We start from the raw sequence: 19480 nt of genomic DNA, 5'->3' as shown, positions 1-19480 counted from the left end.
GTCAGACTTGGCTCAGTAGTAGCATACTCACCTTGGAGTCAGAAGGACATTCCCGAGACTTGCACATTCAATCCAGGCTGCACTTCAGTGTAGCACTGAGGGAGTATTCTACCAAAAAAACGTTTTGTTCTTTTGGAGATGCCGCCTTTCGGAAGAAGCATGTAAACTGTCCTCCAGGGTAGTGTGAAACTATTTGAAGAGGAGCTGGGTAATTCTCCTACCAACATCACTGAAACAACCTATGATCTTGTCATTTATCATTATTATTTGTGGGAGCTGATGTGTGCACGTTGGCTGTTGTGTTTCTCCCAAATTAAAACATTGACTATAGTTTATCATTGGTTAAGAAGCATTTTGAGGCACCCTTATGTGGTTACTAATGCTGGACAAATGCACGTTCTTTCTTTTGTTTGTTCCTTATATTAAATTGTGACTTAAAGTTTCTTGGTGAGAAGAGATTTGGGGCATGGCTAAATATACAACTTTCTTGTTTTTTATTGCTGCACTGGAATCTTAGACACATTCCTCATGCTTTTAGTTTATTCAGACTATTGTAGAATATGGAGCACCATTTATATTGTATATCACATCCATATAATTACAATGCATTAAAATTCTTGCATATAAAATACATTTGCTGCTTCATATTATCTAAATCCCAATTTTGGATCACTGGCATTGGAGGCCACAGCCATCAGTTGCACATCCTGCTGTTCTGGGTTTGGCAGATCTTGGATATTGCTCTTAGACGCACAACCTACTACCCTCGCCATTTCTACTCATGGGACAATGTCCAATGGCCAACTGTGCCTTTGCGCTCAGACTCTACTATCCTGCTTTCAGTGGGTTGGCCTTGCTTAATTTGCCTGCTAACTCTCATTCACCATTCCTTAAAGCCCTTAGAATTCTCAAAATGTTTTAGTACTCGAAGCACTTTAAAGCAAGATCCTTAAGAAAGAATTCATCTTTCATGACCTTGGGATATGCCAGAGTGCTTTACAACCAATTAAGTCTCTTTGAAGTGGACCTACTGTTGAAATCTAGGAAAGGTTGAGCAGGTTAGCAGCCAGTTTGTGCATAGCAAGGTCACAAAAGCAACAGGTTAATAATGACTAGATAATCTAACATACCAGGCTGGAAATGTTTGGCGGTATGGTGGTCCTGCGCTCATCCAAGAAATGTTATACATCGGGTTAGTCACAGTGAACCATTGGTGTGTCAAACGGAACAAGGAGATCAGTCACAGAGGGAGGAAAGAGGATTGTCAATTTGAGAGATGGGATAGTGTGACAGTTAGAAAAATGGTGGGGTGACTGGGGAGTGGGAGGAAGTGATGGACCAAAGAGGTTAGAGATGCAGGAGTGATATAACGTGGGATGATAGGTGGAGATGGTCTGGTGAGCCCTACTATGAGTGGGGAAGATCAAGAGTCCGAGTGATGCACAAAAAAGAAACATTCTGAACAACGTAAAAGCAAGTAGAGAAATAATTCAGTCAGAAACAACATCAAGGCCAGGTGAGAAACTGTTTACTTGGATTTGGATTTGTTTATTGTCACGTGTACCGAGGTACAGTGAAAAGTATTTTTCTGCGAGCAGCTCAACAGATCATTAAGTACATGGGAAGAAAAGGGAATAAAAGAAAATATATAATAGGGCAACACAAGATATACAATGAAACTACATAAGCACTGGCATCGGATGAAGCATACAGGGTGTAGTGTTAATGAGGTCAGTCCATAAGAGGGTCATTTAGGAGTCTGGTAACAATGGGGAAGAAGCTGTTTTTGAGTCTGTTCGTGCGTGTTCTCAGACTTCTGTATCTCCTGCCCGATGGAAGAAGTTGGAAGAGTGAGTAAGCCGGATGGGAGAGATCTTTGATTATGCTGCCCGCTTTCCCCGGGCAGCGGGAGGTGTAGATGGAGTCAATGGATGGGAGGCAGGTCCGTGTGATAGACTGGGCGGTAATCATGACTCTCTGAAGTTTCTTGCGGTCCTGGGCCGAGCAGTTGCCATATCAGGCTGTGATGCAGCCCGAAAGGATGCTTTCTATTTCAACAGTGATCACATTGGGAGATCCTCCAGCAGTATTCTGATGAAACAGTTTCCTGGTGTGCAAATGTATGAAGATTTTACAGACTCTTCATTCCTTGTATCTGTGCAAACCTCAGCTTCACAACTGTATATGTAACTAGGATACTAGGGTCCTTTTCAACTTTGGTGCCTCAGTGGTAACTGGGCAAATGGGGATCACCCTGTTGCATAACCCACCCAGTTTGCTTCCCATTATTGCAAAGAATGTTAACTGAGTTCGACAACCCTCTCCGACAGATTATTGCCCAGGCAGCAAAGTTGAAAATTACCCTCAATGTTCTCTTTTTCTCTCCTGCCTGCCTACGGTGCCACAGGAATCTGCATGACCCCCATTTACCTCTGTGAACTAACTCCATCAACACTTCCAAAGATTAATTTGTGACCTAACTGGTGTTTTTTTAATGAAGTTCCAATAACTTAAAAAGTTTTGGTTATTAAATTAGCAAGTGAGGCATATCTTTGGTGTGAAAACCAGAGGATCTTAATAGCAGAGATCAGTTCTCTAACCTAATTTTTAGCATTTCTCTTCCACAGGCGATGCACTGGTGTTTCTTGATAGTCACTGTGAGGTGAATGAGATGTGGCTTCAACCGCTTTTGGCTTCAATTAAGCAGGATCGCAAGACAGTGGTGTGCCCAGTGATTGACATCATTAATGCTGACACACTAATCTACAGTTCTTCCCCAATTGTGAGGGGTGGATTTAACTGGGGTCTGCATTTCAAGTGGGATCCAGTACCTGCGTCAATGCTGAATGGACCAGAAGGACCGACTGCAGCAATCAAGTAGTAACCCAATACTTTCTTAAAACTTCAATATGCAAGAGCTATAATTTTACTTTACTCAAGCAGCAATTAGCTGACCTGCTAAGGTAGATACGTCCCCAGGGCCTGATGGGATCCACCCCAGAATACTGAGGGAGGCAAGGGAGGAAATTGCATGGGGCCTCGACAGGAATCTATGTATCCTCACTGGCTACAGGGTAGGTCCCAGAGGACTGGAGAATAGCTAATGTTATTCCTTATTACAGGCCGGTGAGTGAGCTTTATGTCAGTGGTAATGAAATTATTGCAAAGGATTCTTGGAGACAGGATTTCCTCCCATTTGGAAGCAAGTGGACATAATTGTGAGAGGCAGCATGGTTTGGTGAAGGCGCGGTCATGTCTCACTAACTTTATCGTGTTTTTCGAGGAATGACGAAGATGATAGATGAAGGTAGGGCAGTGGATGTTATCTATATGGACTTCAGTAAGGCCTTTGACAAGGACCCTCATGGCAGACTGGTAGAGAAGGTGAAGTCACACGGGATGAGAGGTGAGCTGGCAAGTTGGATACAGAACTGGCTCAGTCATAGAAGACAGAGGGTAGCAGTGGAAGGGTGCTTTTCTGAATGGAGGACTGATTAGTGGTGTTCCGTAGGGATCAGTGCTGGGACCTTTGCTGTTTGTATTACATAGAAATGATTTGAAGGAAAATGTAACTGGTCTGGTTAATAAGTTTGCGGACTACACAAAGATTGGTCAAATTACGGATAGTGATGAGGATACAGCAGGATATGGATCAGTTCGAAGACTTGGGCGGAGAGATGGCAGATGGAGATTAATATGGACAAATGTGAGGTAATGCATTTTGGAAGGTCTAATGCAGGTGGGAAATATACAGTAAATGGCAGAACCCTTAAGAGTATTGGCAGGCAGAGGGATCTGGGTGTACAGGTCCACAGGTCACTGAAAGTGGCAATGCAGGTGGAGAAAGTGTCAAGAAGGCAGATGGCATGCTTGCCTTCATCAGCCAGAGCATTGAGTTTAAAAATTGACAAGTCATGTTGCAGCTGTATGTTGAAACTTAGTTAGGCCACACTTGGTATGTGTTCAATTGTGGTCGCCACACTGCCAGGAGGATGTGGAGGCTTTGGAGTGGGTACGAAGAGGTTTACCAGGATGTTGCCTGATATGGAGGGCATTAGCTATGAGGAGAGGTTGGATAAACTCGGTTTGTTCTCACTGGAACGAGCAGAGGTTGAGGGAAACCTGTTAGAATCTACAAAATTATGAGGGGCGTGGACAGTCCGAAGCTTTTTCCCAGGGTGGAAGAGGTAATTACTAGGGGACACAGGTTTAAGATGCGAGGGGCAAAGTTTAGAGGAGATGTGTGAGAGAAGTTTTTTTACACCGAGGGTAGTGGGTGCCTGGAACTCGCTGCCGGGGGAGGTGGTGGAAGCATGTATAATAGTGATGTTTAAGGGGCATCTTGACAAATACATTAAGAGGATGGGAAGAAGGATACGGACCCTGGAAGTGTAGAAGGTTTTAGGTTAGACAGGAAGCATGGTCGGTGTAGGCTTGGAGAGCTGAAGGGCCTGTTCCTGTGCTGTACTTTTCTTTCTTCTTTGTTCTCATCATTTGAGTCTATGACAATGTGATTTTAACATAAGGAGACAGTTGGCCAATCATGCCTGTGCCAGCTCTTTGGAAGAGCTGTCCAATTAATCCCACTCGTTCCTGCTCTTTTTCCCCCATAGGCCTACAAAGCTTTCTTTTTTAAGTATACCCAATTCCATTTGAAAATTAATATTGATTCTGCTTCTACCGTTCTGTAAGGAAATACATTCCAGATCACAGTAACACATTGTGTAAAAATATTTCTCGTACAACCCCCGGTCTTTTTCCAGCTATCTTAAGATATTGCTCCTCTCATCCCCAAAGTCTATGCACTCATACCCCTGAATTTACGTGTTCCTTTACTATGTTAAAAACATTTACAATTTAGACTAGAGTTTCTACAGTTTTCTCAAATTGTTTCACTTTAATTTCTTCCTTGGCATAACCTGCACGGGACATACGAAGTGGCAATGATTAAACTCCCCGTGAACCTCGCTGAATACAAGCTTCCCCGTTAAATGGGTAGGGAACCCTAAGCCGTGTAAAGCTAAACTTTTGTATAAAGGTGGCCAATTTGGGTACGGAGGAGAGACCTGACTGGGATCTTTTGTGCCGTGTCAATTATAGTTATTGTAATAAAACTTTATTTCTTTCTAGAACTTGGTATGAAAGCCCTTCATGGTATACTAAATTGCTGAACTGCAACTGCTGCTTCTCTGTCAATCTGTCCACTTGTAAAGTCTTACAACTCTTTGCCTCAGTCCACCATGCCCCATAATTTGCTTTCACCTGTAAACCATTGGTATAATTCCTCTTATGCCTATGCTACAATTGTATGATTAAATGTCTAGTACTCTCTTTTGTTCATACTCCCCGGAATATGTTGGTCCTCTCCTTCTTTCCCATCAGTTTATCCTGCTGCAGCTCTCTACCCCTGTCAATGCACACGTTTTCTCTCCCTAGAATATAACTGAAAATACATTGGACCAAAATAATTTTATTAACCCAGCAGTTACAAAAACAACCCCGCGCGGGGTTGCCTGCAGGCTCCAGTGAGGGGCGGGCATCCCTCAGTTAAAGGCACTCGATGCCTGATCAAGGGGCCCGGCATTGAGAAGGCAGGTCCTTGATTGATAACACAACACAACTGGATTTAACAGCCTTAGGTTAACACAAAGTAAAAACACCTCATTTTTTGTCACATTTATGGTTTTGGTTCTCTTTATTTTAAAATTGTGAATTCCATAACTCCTCAGACCCTTGAGAATGGGAGGGAATCATGTTTCAAATCATATCATTAATTTTGCCTTATGAGGAGACGCAACGTATGAAACACCTAAATGATTTTGCTTAGATCTGCAGCAGTGGTTTATTGTTGCATTAACAAGTGTTTCTTCTTTTATTCTTCTGTCCTCTCATCAGGTCACCTACAATGGCAGGGGGACTATTTGCAATGAACAGAAATTACTTTAACGACCTTGGGCAGTACGACAGTGGTATGGATATTTGGGGAGGAGAAAATCTGGAACTTTCGTTTAGGGTAATGCTGTTTGAGTTGTATGAATTTCCCCTTTCAATTGAAAACGAACCTACACAGAATTAAATAGAAATTACAATATGGAAGCAGGCTGTCGGTCCTTGTTCACAGGACACAGGAAATGTTTCCATTTATCGCCTTCTGATTCATCTTTCATTCAGCTACCTAGTTAACCTGGTGCGGTATTAAATGGGGGTGACTGGACACTGCCCCCCCAATCCTGTTGGGGCTGTTTAGCACACTGGGCTAAATCGCTGGCTTTGAAAGCAGACCAAGGCAGGCTAGCAGCACGGTTCAATTCCCGTACCAGACTCCCCGAACAGGTGCCGGAATGTGGCGACTAGAGGCTTTTCATAATAACTTCATTGAAGCCTACTCGTGACAATAAGCGATTTTCATTTCATTTTCATTTCATTTCATCCTGCAACCCCCTCCCTCTAACAACTGGAAAGTGGCAAGAGCCCCACATTGCCTCTTTTAGGGTAGGCCTGCTGAATTAAGTGCCATGTTAAATTACCCCTCAGTGTCCAAAAGGTTAGGTGGGGTTACGGGGAGAGGGTTGGGGCGTGGCCCTCGGCAGGGTACTCTTTCCAAAGGCCGATGGGCCGAATGGCTTCCTTCTGTACTGTATTGTCGAAATTCGATTCTCTGATTCTATTCTATAATCATTTAAAGGGCAGCAATAAGGGGGGGGTGGGGGGGGGGGGGGGGGACCTTTAAAAGTAATGATGAGGTGGAAATGTGGAGGAATTTAAAGAGCAAAACCTAAAGGGGCAAAATTCTCGACATATAGGGCGCGATTTAATGCAAAACGTTCTAAGTGTCACACGGGCGAGACTCCTTGGGTGCTTCCTGACAGCAGTGCTGGCAAGACCACGGCCCCTATTTAATGGCACTTAATGCCGGAAATTGTACCCTACGTGCTTCACAGCATCGGCAGCACGGTAGCATTGTGGATAGCACAATCGCTTCACAGCTCCAGGGTCCCAGGTTCGATTCCGGCTTGGGTCACTGTCTGTGCGGAGTCTGCACATCCTCCCCGTGTGTGCGTGGGTTTCCTCCGGGTGCTCCGGTTTCCTCCCACAGTCCAAAGATGTGCAGGTTAGGTGGATTGGCCATGATAAATTCCCCTTAGTGTCCAAAATTGGGTGGGGTTACTGTGTTATGGGGATAGGGTGGAGGTGTTGACCTTGGGTAGGGTGCTCTTTCCAAGAGCCGGTGCAGGCTCGATGGGCCGAATGGCCTCCTTATGCACTGTAAATTCTGATACATAATTGGCTATCCCTCCAGTTGACTCGTTGGAAACACAGACGAACAAAGGGGAGCTTCTCATTAATGCGCCCTCCAAATCTCCCAGGCAGCACATGACCATGGCACCACATAGACCTGCTCCACGCTTCAGGGATGCCGACCTGGCCATGCATTCTGGACACCATGGAAGTGAGAGGGGATCCCCTGTTCCACGATTGGGACTGTAGGGCCGTCAATGTCGCCTGGGCGGTACTGGCAGCGGCTTTCAGTTCGGGCAGCATGACCGAGGACCGCTGTACAATGTCGGAAGAAGATCAATGACCTCCACGGGGCCCTAAGGGCAAGTTAACACCGATCCCGTGGCATCAGAACCGCCTGCCAGCCCCTTACTTCAACCACCTCCCTCACAAGTTGGCGACTGGCATCTTCCCCCCCTCCCTTCCCACATATCATCGCATTTGTGCCCCAGCACTCACCAGCATAACCCCTCCATGCCCAGAAGCGATGATCACGCATGTCACCTGCCATAGACCCCCTGAATCATCAACCATGCGTCATAATGCCCCATCTCTGGAGGCGAAGTTGGCCCAAAACAGGCGGTAAAGGGCCCAGATGGGCGGTGGAGTTACAGATATCAGAGCCCTTACCTCTGAGAAATAGGCCCTGGAGATCGCGGGGATAGTCGAAGAGAGAGCAGTACTAACAACGAGGTTGGCTTGCGCCGCAGAGGTGATGATCCACTGACCCTTCACCAAGATGACAGGTTTCAACTGATTTGTTTGTGCCAGGCAGAATGATCCTTCCCTCTCACTGATCACATGTCCATTCTGTCATAGGAAAGTCTCTTTAAGAAATGTTTTTGTCTTATCACATGGCTTCAGTGGATGTCATTGTGTGGATGGAGCTGTGTTGTGGCTCTGAGTTTTTACTTTCGCTTTGAGTATGGACTGGTTTGAACTGCACAGGTTGAAAGAAGTGGTTCTCTACCTTCATTTTAAAAGCTGTTTCCAGACTGCTTGACAACTTAAAAGAGATAACTGCTTTCCGGAAGGAATTCAAGCCTGCTGTTTGAGAAGGGGAACAGAGTATCACTAACACGTCTTATTCCAGTAAGAGTGCCCTGTGCTGGGACACTTTGAAAAGGGGTTTCTAGTTTTACTTGCATTTTGTTATTGAATTGGAACAGTTAAGGGGGAATTCATTAAGGGTTATACATAAATTACTGTAGCTGTGTGGGGTCTTTATGTTTGTAATTGCTAAAAGTTCTTGCTGTGTCTGTTTATACAAATGTTAACTAAATTCTTAGAATAAAGCCTGTTTTTTAAAATTAAAAGCGCCTAAGAACTCTGTTGAATAACACCTGAAAGGCAGATCTTGTGCTCATCGTAACCAAAATCAATAAACAGTTATAGGCCAGGTGAACTCCATAATATACTTTGGTGTTTTCTAAAGCCTGGCCCATAACAATACTCTCACAGGAGCTCTGCCTGATGGAGCTGGACTATCAAGGGTCGCCCTGCCCCAGCCACCCAAGAGAACATCTTGGATGGGAGCTCTCAGGAGACCACCATCGAGCCGTCACCCTTCACCAGCGCAGAGACACACACCTCAGTGGTGACATTAGTGGACAGGCGTCTGGGCACAATCTGAGAGCACCACAAAGTTGTTGATGCATCCAAGGGAGTCAGCAGTCGGGGACCTAAGCCCCAGTCAGATGCTGAGCCTCTGAGCAAGGTTATCCCGGAGCTGATGCAGACTCTAGGGCATAGCTGTGAGATTCAGTGGGAGGATGTCAGTGATACTCCGCCGAGTGCATAGCCGTTTGGAGAAGTCCCAAAGGCTACGGGTGCAGGACATAACGCCAGCAATGCTTGGCACCGAGGTCAACACTGCTAGAGTGGCAACCATAGTGGAAAACCTGCAGCATGAGGTCAGTGTCATGAGTGGTGGTGGTCAAGGCGTGGCTCAGTCAGAGTTGACCATGCTGAGAGCCTCAAGATCATGTCCCAGTCGCTAAGGGATGTGTCCCAGAGGCAGATGGACATTGCCGAGGATCTTCAGAGCATGCCCCAGTCACAGAGGAGGATCGCCGAGTTCTTCATTACCATGGTGCAGACAATGGGGAGGCATCAGGACCGGCAGAGCCAGATGGTGCAGAGGCTCTGGAGCTCACTCAGCTGCCTCTCCATCCCATGGAGACTCTCATGGACCTATGGGCACCATGTGGGAGGAGGAAATACTGGAGGCCAACCCAGTGCCCGCCACCAGGGAGACAGAGACAGTCTCCAACTCACCCAAATCCCCTCCTCTAAAGCACATCTAAAGGTCAACAGGCAGAACAGGGTGGCACAGTGATGCCAGTAAGTTGGTCGGGACACGCTGGTTCCAGGCCCCCCAGAGAATGCCTGCCAAGGGCATCAAAGACCACAGGGCCGAGAAGCAGCAGGTTACCTCCACCTCTGATGTGCCTCCTGGGGCAATACACCTAGATGTAGCGGTAGAGCAGGAGACATCCCTAGATTCAGCATCTACCAAGTCCTTCTCTTTGGTGAATACTGATGCAGAGTACTCATTTAGTACCTCGCCCATTTCCTCTGGCTCTACGCATAGATTCCCTCCTCTGTACTTGAGTGGGCCAGCCCTTTCTCTGGCTACCCTCTTTCTCTTTATGTACAAAATGCCTTGGGATTCTCCTTAATCCTGGTTGCCAAGGACTTTTCATCACCCCTTTTGCCTTCCTGACTCCTTGCTTAAGTTCCTTCCTACTTTATTTATATTCTTCAAGGGCTTTGTCTATTCTCTTTGCCTTCTAGAACTCACAAATGCTTCCTTTTTCTTTTTGACTAGACTCACAATATCCCTCGTTATCCAAGTTTCCCCAAAACTTGCCATGCTTATTCTTCATTTTCACAGGATCATGCCGGTCCTGAAATTTAATCAACTGACATTTGAAAGACTCCCACATGTCAGATGTTGACTTACCCTCAAACAGCCACCCGTAATTTAAATTCTTCAGTTCCTGCCTAATATTGCTGTAATTAGTCTTCCCTCAATTTGGACCTTCACCCGAGGACTACTCTTATCCTTATCCACAAGTACCTTAAAACTTAAGGAATTATGGTCACTATTCCTGAAATGCTCCCATACTGAAACTTCAACCACCTGTCCGGGCTCATTCCCAAATACCAGATATAAGATACAGGAGCAGAATGTGGCCATTTGGCCCACCGAGTCTGCTCGCCATTCGATCATGGCTAATACATTCCTCATCTGTTACCTACAGTGTTCCAGACCAAGAGCTGGATTGCGAAATCAGCCAGAGCATCTCCTCCCTAGAACACATGAACTAGGAACGGGAGTCGGCAATTTAGCCTCCCGAGCCCAGCACCCTCAATGTGATCATGGCTGATCCCATCACGGCCTTAAATCCACTGTCCTGATCATTCTCCATAACCCTTCAACTCATTAGCAATTAAAAATCTGTCTAACACCTCCTTAAATTTACTCACTGTCCCTGCATCCACTGCACTCTGAGGTAGCAAATTCCACAGATTCACAACCCTATGGGAGAAGTAGTTTCTCCTCAAATCTGTTTTAAATTTGCTGCCTCTTATTCTAAGATTATGACCTCTCATTTTAGAATGCCCCACAAGAGGAAGCAAGTGCTCCATGTCTACTTTATCCATACCTTTTAGCATCTTGTATACCTCAGTTGATCTCCCCTCATTCTTCTAAACCCTAGGGAGTATATGCTTAAACTGTTCAATATCTCCTCATCTCTGGAATCTTATCTAGTGAACCTCCTTTGAACTGTCTGCAATGCCACTTCATCTTTTTGAAATAAGGGGACCAATGCTCCAGGTGCGGTCTCACCGATGCCTTGTATAGTTGCAACAACACTTCCTTACCTTTATACTCAATCCTTTTGCTATAAACACCAATATTCCATTTGCTTTCCTTATTACATGCTGCACCTCCATGCTAGTTTTCTGTGACTCATACCCGAGGACATCTAGATCCCTCTCCATCGGGGCACCCTGAACGTTCTCTCCATTTAGATAATAAGTTGCCTTCCATTTTTTCGAACAAAGTGCATGATCTCACACTTCGACTCCATTTGCCACATTTTGGCCCACTCTCCTAACCTCTCTATAACCATTTGTAAGGTTCTTATTTCCTCATTGCAACTTGCTGAATTATTTTTGTGTCATCTGCAAATTTGGCTATAGAACCTACTATCCCTGAATCCAAGTCGTTAATATAGATTGTAAATAGCTGAGGCCCAAGGATCGAATCCTGTGGCATTTGTTGCTCGTTCTGGTGAGTGCGCTTTGCACTCAATTGGCTCTGTTTTATTACTTAGCTCTAGAGTCGCCAGGTATCCTTATGATACCACCACGAGGTTCAAGTTCAGATCAATGACTCAATACACCAATTAGTAAGGTTCAAAACAAGACACGTTTATTAATACAGTTATTTGCTACTCATGCATATAATACTAAAAGACTAAACTATTCCTACCACTAATAGGCCAATACTTATCTGGATAAGGGAACCCGCCGGATCAGGGAACAATGGCCTCTTGCTCTGTACTGGATCTGCAGGCTTCCAGCTGGTATGGACTAAGGGGTCAGGAGTGTCTATCTCGTAGCGTGCGTTGTATGACACTTACTTGGTGGTGCAGCAATCGGCCAGGCCTCTCTTTACGGTCAAGTTCTTCGAGAGCTGCTAAGGTGTTCTGCTGGGAGGGCCGGCTAAGAGAGCGAACTGAACTTGGGACCTGTCTTTTATAGGTCACAGGGGCTTCGTGTCCTTTTGGGCGGACCCCGAGCTTACTTCCAATCGATTGGATCCCATACCAATCGATTGGTTTGAATTCCCCAATACTGGGGCCGTTTCTCGATCACTGGGCGGTTCTTCCTGGCTTGTTTGTCTCCTTTGTTTTGGACTTCCGTTGGCACCGAGGAGTCTGACTTGCTATTGAGTGTCTTAAATGTAGCTAATCGTTGTAGCTATTGTTCCCGGGGATTGCTCATCAATATGCATAACTGCTGGTTTCAGTGCTGTCTGCTTTCTTTGCAGGCAGAATACACAGGAAAAGTCTGCAAACTGCTTGTTTCTCTAGGATTGTCCAATTTCCCTGCTGTCTTTGCATTTCTCCATTTTGTGTGGGGAAGTGGCCAACTCAGGTGGCTACACACCCCACTAGTTACATCTTACCATCCAGAAAAAGACCATTTCCCCCAACTCTCTGTCTCCATGTCCAGTTAGGCCCCTTCCCTGATTGGACGACTTACATATTGTTTCAAGATCTGTTCTATCTTTCCTTGTAAGTCAACTCCTTCATCCCAGGAATAAGCCTAGTAAGCTTTCTCTGAATTGCTTCCAGGTAAGGAGACCAATATTGTACACTGTGCGCCTGGTCAGTCTCACATGTATAGTTGTAGCAAGACTTTCCTACTTTTATGCTCCATCCCCCTTGCAATAAAAGCCAACATTCTGTTTGTCTTCTTAATTACTTGCTGTACCTGCATGCTAACCTCTGAGAACCAAATCCCACCCCAGCATCCTGCATCTCTCTTCCATTTAAGTAATATTCTGCTTTTCTATTCCTCCGACTAAAGTAAATTACCTCACATTTTCTCACATTATACTCATCTGCCAATCTCCTCACCCGCGGGGACTTTACCGCCCACACAAATCCCATAATCATTTTATTGACCTGTATCCCTAAGTAGCTAAAACTGTCCCCTACTAACCTAAATGGCTGCCCCCTCAGCCGACCCTGCTAGCCCCTCGCCTGGACTACAAACAACTCACTTTTTGCCATGTTCAGTTTATACCCCGAGAACTGGCCGAATTCCCTCAGGATTCCCATGATTTCATCCATCCTAGCCACTGGATCCGTGATTTATAAGAGCAGATCGTAGGCGTAGAGGGGGCACCCCTGCCTTGTCCCTCGGTACAGTCTAAAATAGTCAGACGTCGTCCTATTCGTCCTTACACTGGTACAACAGCCTGACCCAGTTGATAAAGCCCTCCCCGAACACAAATCATCCCAGCACCTCCCATAAATAGTCCCACTCAACCTGGTCGAAAGTCTTCTCGGCATCTACTGCCACAACTACCTCTACCCCCCTACTCTCCGGGGGCATCATGATCACATTCAGCAGCCTTCTTAGGTTGGCCACCAACTGCCTGCCCTTGACGAACCCGGTTTGATCTTCCATAATAACGTCTGGCACACAGTCCTCAATCCTAGCAGCCAAGATCTTGACCAGTATTTTTGCATCTACATTGAGCCGAGAGATCGGCCTATAGGACCCACATGCCTCCGGGTCTTGGTCCCGTTTCAATATCTGGGAGACGGTGGCCTCTGTCACTTGCCTCATTAAAAACCCTAACCAGTACCGGCCCCACTATCTCAGAGAACTTTTTATAAAACTCCACCGGATACCCATCCGGCCCTGGGGCTTTACCCGATTGCATGTCCCTCAAGCCCCAATATTTCTTTGATCCTAATCGGGACCCCCAGCCCGCCTACCAACCCCTACCCACTTTTGGGAAGGTCAGTCCATCCAGAAAGCGCCTCATCCCCTTGGCCCCGCAGGGGGTTCCGAGGTGTAAAGCTGACTATAGAAGTCCCTGAACACCTTGTTCAGCCCTGCCGGACCCCCTACCAAGTTCCCCCCCCCCCCCCCCCCCCCCCCGTCGACTACCTTCATTATGCCCCTGGCTGCTTCCCTCTTCCTCAGCTGCTATGCCAGCATTCTACTGGCTTTCTCCCCATGCTCATAGAATGCACCCCTCGCCTTCCTAAGCTGCTCCACAGCCTTACCTGTGGACAACACCACAAATTCAGACTGTAGCCTTCGTCGTTCCCTTAAAAGCTCTACACTCGGGGTCTCCGCATATCTCCTGTCTATCTGTAAAATCTCCTTCACCAGTCGGTCCGTTTCTGCCCTGTCCGTACTGTCCCTATGAGCTCGAATTGAGATCAGCTCCTCTCTCACCACTGCCTTCAGAGTCTCCCAGAGCACCGCAGCTGAGACTTCCCCTGTATCATTGACTTGCAGGTAGTTTTGCATACATTTCCTCACCCTCTCACACACCGCCTAGTCTGCCAACAGACCGACCTCTAGCATCCATTGAGGGCGCTGAAAACTTTCCTTACAAACCTGCAGATCAATCCAGTGTGGAGCATGGTCCGAAATAGCGTTCGCCGAATATTCTACGTCTGTCACCCCCGCCAGCAAATCCCTGCTCATGATGAAAAAATCAATTCGGGAATACACCTTATAAACATGTGAATAGAACGAAAACTCCTTCCCCGTCGGCCGACTAGCCCTCCATGGATCAGCACCCCCCCCCCCCCCCCCCCCCCCCCCCCCCCGCCCCCCATGAACCCCCTCCGTTCTTTTGCCACTGCCTGCACCTTAGCCATTGTTGAACATGACCGGTCTAGGCCGGGGTCAAGGACTGTGTTAAAATCACCTCCCATAATCAGCCTGTGCTAGTCCAGCTCAGGTATCTTCCCCAGCAGTCTCTTAATAAAACCCACATCGTCCCAATTTGGGGCATATACATTGACCAAAACTACCCTCATCCCTTCGAGCTTGCCACTCACCATAACAAATCTACCTCCCCCATCCGAGATTGTGCTACCCACCTCAAATTGCACCCAATTGTTAACCAAAATCGCGACCCCCCCCCTGGTTTTATTGTCCAGCCCCGAGTGGAAGACCTGGCTAATCCAGCCCTTCCTTAATCTGACCTGGTCAGCTACTTTCAGATGAGTCTCCTGAAGCATTATTACGTCCTTCAGTGGTCTCAGATCCGCGAACACACGTGCCCTCTTTACTGGCCCATTTAATCCTCTAACGTGATCAGTCTGGCTGAGGGGCACCTTGTGCCCCCCCCTCGCCGATCAGCCATCTCCTTTCTTGGGGCCGTCCCTAGCCCCTGTGTTGCGCTTGCCCTGGCCCGCCTTCTGGCAGCCCCCACCTCTGACCTCCTCCATGTTACCAAACCCAAGTCCTTCCCTCGTCAGCAGATCAACTACCCCCTCCCCCTCCCTCCCCCTAACACCCCCCCCCCCCCCCAAAGCAACAGCACCCTGAAACCTAACCCCTGCCATAAACTAGCTATATACATTCCCCCCCCCCCCCCCCCCCCCCAACCTGGCTTCCGTAGACCAGCTCACCCAGCTTGCCTGGTGACTCTCGACTCTGGCGCCAACAAGCCTCCCACCTGTTATTCCCTATGACCCATCAACACCACTTCCCCAAACCAGCCATCCTCGAGCAATTACTCTGGGGGAAAAAAAAAACAATGCTAGTGCAAATCAAATAATACAAAATAAGTAATAGGCACTTCCAACCACCCTGGTCAGAACACAAAAAGCCCCCTGCACCGAATACCTTAATCATAGAATCATAGAATTTACAGTGCAGAAGGAGGCCATTCAGCCCATCGAGTCTGCACCGGCTCTTGAAAAGAGCACCCTACCCAAGGTCAACACCTCCACCCTATCCCCATAACCCAGTAACCCCACCCAACACTAAGGGCAATTTTGGACTCTAAGGGCAATTTATCATGGCCAATCCACTTAACCTGCACATCTTTGGACTGTGGGAGGAAACCGGAGCACCCGGAGGAAACCCAGGCACACACGGAGAGGATGTGCAGACTCCGACAGACAGTGACCCAAGCCAGAATCGAACCTGGGACCCTGGAGCTGTGAAGCGATTGTGCTATCCACAATGCTACCGTGAACATAGAACAGTACAGCACAGAACAGGCCCTTCGGCCCTCGATGTTGTGCCGAGCCATGATCACCCTACTCAAACCCACGTATCCACCCTATACCCGTAACCCAAACAACCCCCCCCTTAACCTTACTTTTTAGGACACTACGGGCAATTTAGCATGGCCAATCCACCTAACCCGCACATCTTTGGACTGTGAGAGGAAACCGGAGCACCCGGAGGAAACCCACGCACACACGGGGAGGACGTGCAGACTCCGCACAGACAGTGACCCAGCCGGGAACCGAACCTGGGACCCTGGAGCTGTGAAGCATTTATGCTAACCACCATGCTACCGTACTGCCCTACCGTGCTTCCCTCTTTTCCAACGAAAACTCGAATACAGAAGAAAAAAAGAACACGACACAAGAAAAACGTGTAAACATCGCTTAGTAACTTTTTAACTTAAGTCCAAAAGTCCTCAGTTCGGCACCAGCCCCTCTCGCTTGGCGAAGTCCATCGCGTCCTCGGGCTCCTCCAAGTAATGGTGCCGATCCTCGTGCACGACCCAATGGCTCGCCGGTATAGCAGCCCAAACTTCACCTGCTTCTTAAACAGTATCTCTTTGACTTGCCTGTAGCCTGCCCTCCTTCTGGCCACCTCCACGCTCAGGTCCTGGTAGATGCGCAAGACACTATTGTTCCAATTGCAGCTCCACGTGCGCTTGGCCCACTGTAGCACCTGCTCCTTGTCCAGGAACCTGTGGAACCTGACCACCATCGCTCGGGGGCGGGGCTCACGGCTGCCTCGCCAGCGCTCTGTGCATCCTGTCCACCTCCAACGGGTGAAGGAAGACATCATTCCCCAACAGCTTCTGGAACATGCATGCCACATACGCGGCAGCATCCTCTCCCTCAGCCCCCTCCGGAAGACCAACGATTCTCAAATTCTGCCGACGGGACCTATTTTCCAGGTCCTCCACCTTTTCCAAAAGCCTTTTTTGTTGGTCTTTTAGTGTCCCCATCTCTACCTCCACCACTGTTTGCTGCTCCTCTTGCTCCTCCAGCGCCTTCTTCAGCTCCTGGATCGTCCTATCCTGGGCATCCAGCCTGAGCTCCAGGCGCTCGATTGATTTCTTGATTGGGTCTAAACTGTCCCTTTTCAGCGCGGTGAAGCCCTCTTGGATGACCTTCAGCAGATGCTCCGTTGTTTGCTGGGCTGTCTGCACCGGGGTCCAGACATCAGCCATATTGTCCTCAGCAGCAGCTTCTACACTGCCCTTGTTTGCCCACTTCTTCAACTGTTTACTATTCTTTCTGCTTCTTAATTCCATACACCTATATCTGGAGTCAGCGCCTGAGTGCAAAAAAGTCAGGGAAAAAGGTCCAAAAGTCCAACCGGGTCGAGAGCCACCAAATGTGCGACTTACTCCCTCATAGCCACCATTGGAAGTCCAGCCATGGTCTGATTGAATGGCGAAGCAGGCTCGAAGGGCTGAATTGCCAACTTCTGCTCTTAATTCCTATCTTCCTTTTTATCCACGCAGCACTCCATTTGTTGCAGCTTGCCAAGATGAAGATGACTAATTAATCCCAACTCTTTATTTCCTGTAAATTAGTCAACCCCCTATTTAATATATCACTTCCAACGCTCCTACATTGTGTAATAACCTTTTACATGGCATCTTCTCAAATACCTTTAGTAAATCCAAATACACTACTACATCTAATGGTTCCCCTTTAGCCATCCTGCTTATTACACCCTCAAATAACTCCAATAAATGTTTCAAACGCGGCTTTCCTTTCACAAAGCCATGCTGACACTGCCTGATTGTATTATGATTTTCTAAATATCCTGTTGCTACCTCCTTAATAATGGATTCAAGCATTTCCCCAATGACAGACTAACTGGCCTATAGTTTCCTGCTTTCTGTCTTTCTCTTTTGAACAGAGCTATTACATTTGCAGTTTTTCAAGCTGTTTGGATCTTTCCAGAATCTAGGGAATCTTGGAAGATCACGGCCAATGCATTAACTATCTGTGCAGATTTTACCTTTAAAACCCATCAGGTCCAGGGGACGTGTCAGTCTTTAGCTCCATTAGTTTTCCCAGTATTTTTTCTCCAGCGAATGCGATTACTTTATGATGCTCCTCTCTTGATTTTCTACTATTCTTGGGATGCTTTCCTGTATTCCAAAATAGATCCCTTCATTGGGAACTTTACAAGCTGGACATAAACTTTCAAACACCCATATCTATTTCTTAGCATTCTACTTTTAACCCATTCAGAAATGGTAATTTGTTCCTTTCCCAGACAGCAGTAAACAATGAGTTAATTTTTAAGAATACGCTTCTTACCGTGGGCGGTACGGTAGCACAGTGATTAACACTGTTGCTTCACAGCTTCAGGGTCCCAGGTTCGATTCCGGCTTGGGTCACTGTCTGTGTGGAGTCTGCACGTTCTCCCTGTGTCTGCCTGGGTTTCTTCTGGGTGCTCCGGTTTCCTCCCACAAGTCCCGAAAGACATGCTGTTAGGTAACGAAAGAGAAAATGCTGGAAAATCTCAGCAGGTCTGACAGCATCTGTGGGGAGAGAAAAGGGCTAATGTTTCAAGTCCGATGATTCTTTTTCAAAGCTTTCAGATGCTCAGATTCCAGCATCTGTAGTACTTTGCTTTTATCCTGCTGTTAGGTAATTTTGACATTCTGAATTCTCCCTCAGTGTACCCGAACAGGTGTTGCAATGTGGTGACTAGGGACATTTCACAGTAACTTCATTGCAGTGTTAATGTAAGCCTACTTGTGACAATAAAGATCATTATTAATAAAGAACATGTGAAATGGGAACACAAGTGGTCCATGTGGCCCCTCGAGCCTGCACCACAATTGTATAAGATAATTGATCTTCTACATCAATGCCACATTGGATTGGATTGGATTTGTTTATTGTCACGTGTACCGAGGTACAGTGAAAAGTATTTTTCTGCAAGCAGCTCAACAGATCATTCCCACCCTATTCCAAATCCCTGGGTTTTCTTAGAGTCCTAAAGTTTAACAATCTCAATTGTGAAAGTATTCAAGGACTAAGCATTCACCACTTTCTCGAGCAGATTTCCAAAGGTACAGAACCAGCTGAGTGAATAAATCTCTGCTTATCTTGATCCTCATCTCAGTTTGAAGTTGCACCTGAATACATCAGGATGCCTGCCAGTGTCCAACACAACCAGTGAAAAAATCAGCAAATGGCCGACCCCTTATCCTGAGACTATGATCCCTAATTCTGAGCTCTCCATCCAGTAGAAGCAGACTCTCAGCATCTACCCTATCAAGCCCTCTAAGATTTCTATACATTATCCAAATTGCCTAGGAAGTGGTCAGATATGCCAGTGGATGGGTTTCCTGAATTTAGAGACTGTTAATCCCTCGCTAATCCTCCTGAGCTCTCTACATCTCCCTCCTCCTTTAAAGCGCTCC

General features: G+C 46.9%; 1 protein-coding gene across 8 annotated transcripts in view; it reads left to right on the top strand.

The window, feature by feature from the left end:
- galnt11 (UDP-N-acetyl-alpha-D-galactosamine:polypeptide N-acetylgalactosaminyltransferase 11 (GalNAc-T11)) overlaps positions 1-19480 on the top strand; it is a 246718-nt gene that overhangs the window by 196557 nt on the left and 30681 nt on the right. For all 8 annotated transcript variants that reach the window (XM_038798429.1, XM_038798428.1, XM_038798430.1 and 5 more), the window contains 2 exons: positions 2628-2877; positions 5896-6013. In XM_038798429.1, coding sequence (XP_038654357.1) covers positions 2628-2877; positions 5896-6013 — 368 coding nt within the window. The remainder of the gene's footprint in view (positions 1-2627; positions 2878-5895; positions 6014-19480) is intronic.

Source organism: Scyliorhinus canicula, chromosome 5 (genome assembly GCF_902713615.1).
Source record: "Scyliorhinus canicula chromosome 5, sScyCan1.1, whole genome shotgun sequence".
NCBI lineage: Eukaryota > Metazoa > Chordata > Chondrichthyes > Carcharhiniformes > Scyliorhinidae > Scyliorhinus > Scyliorhinus canicula.
The sequence above is the reverse complement of the archived record's forward strand: the minus strand, read 5'-3'. Positions and strand labels throughout refer to the sequence as shown.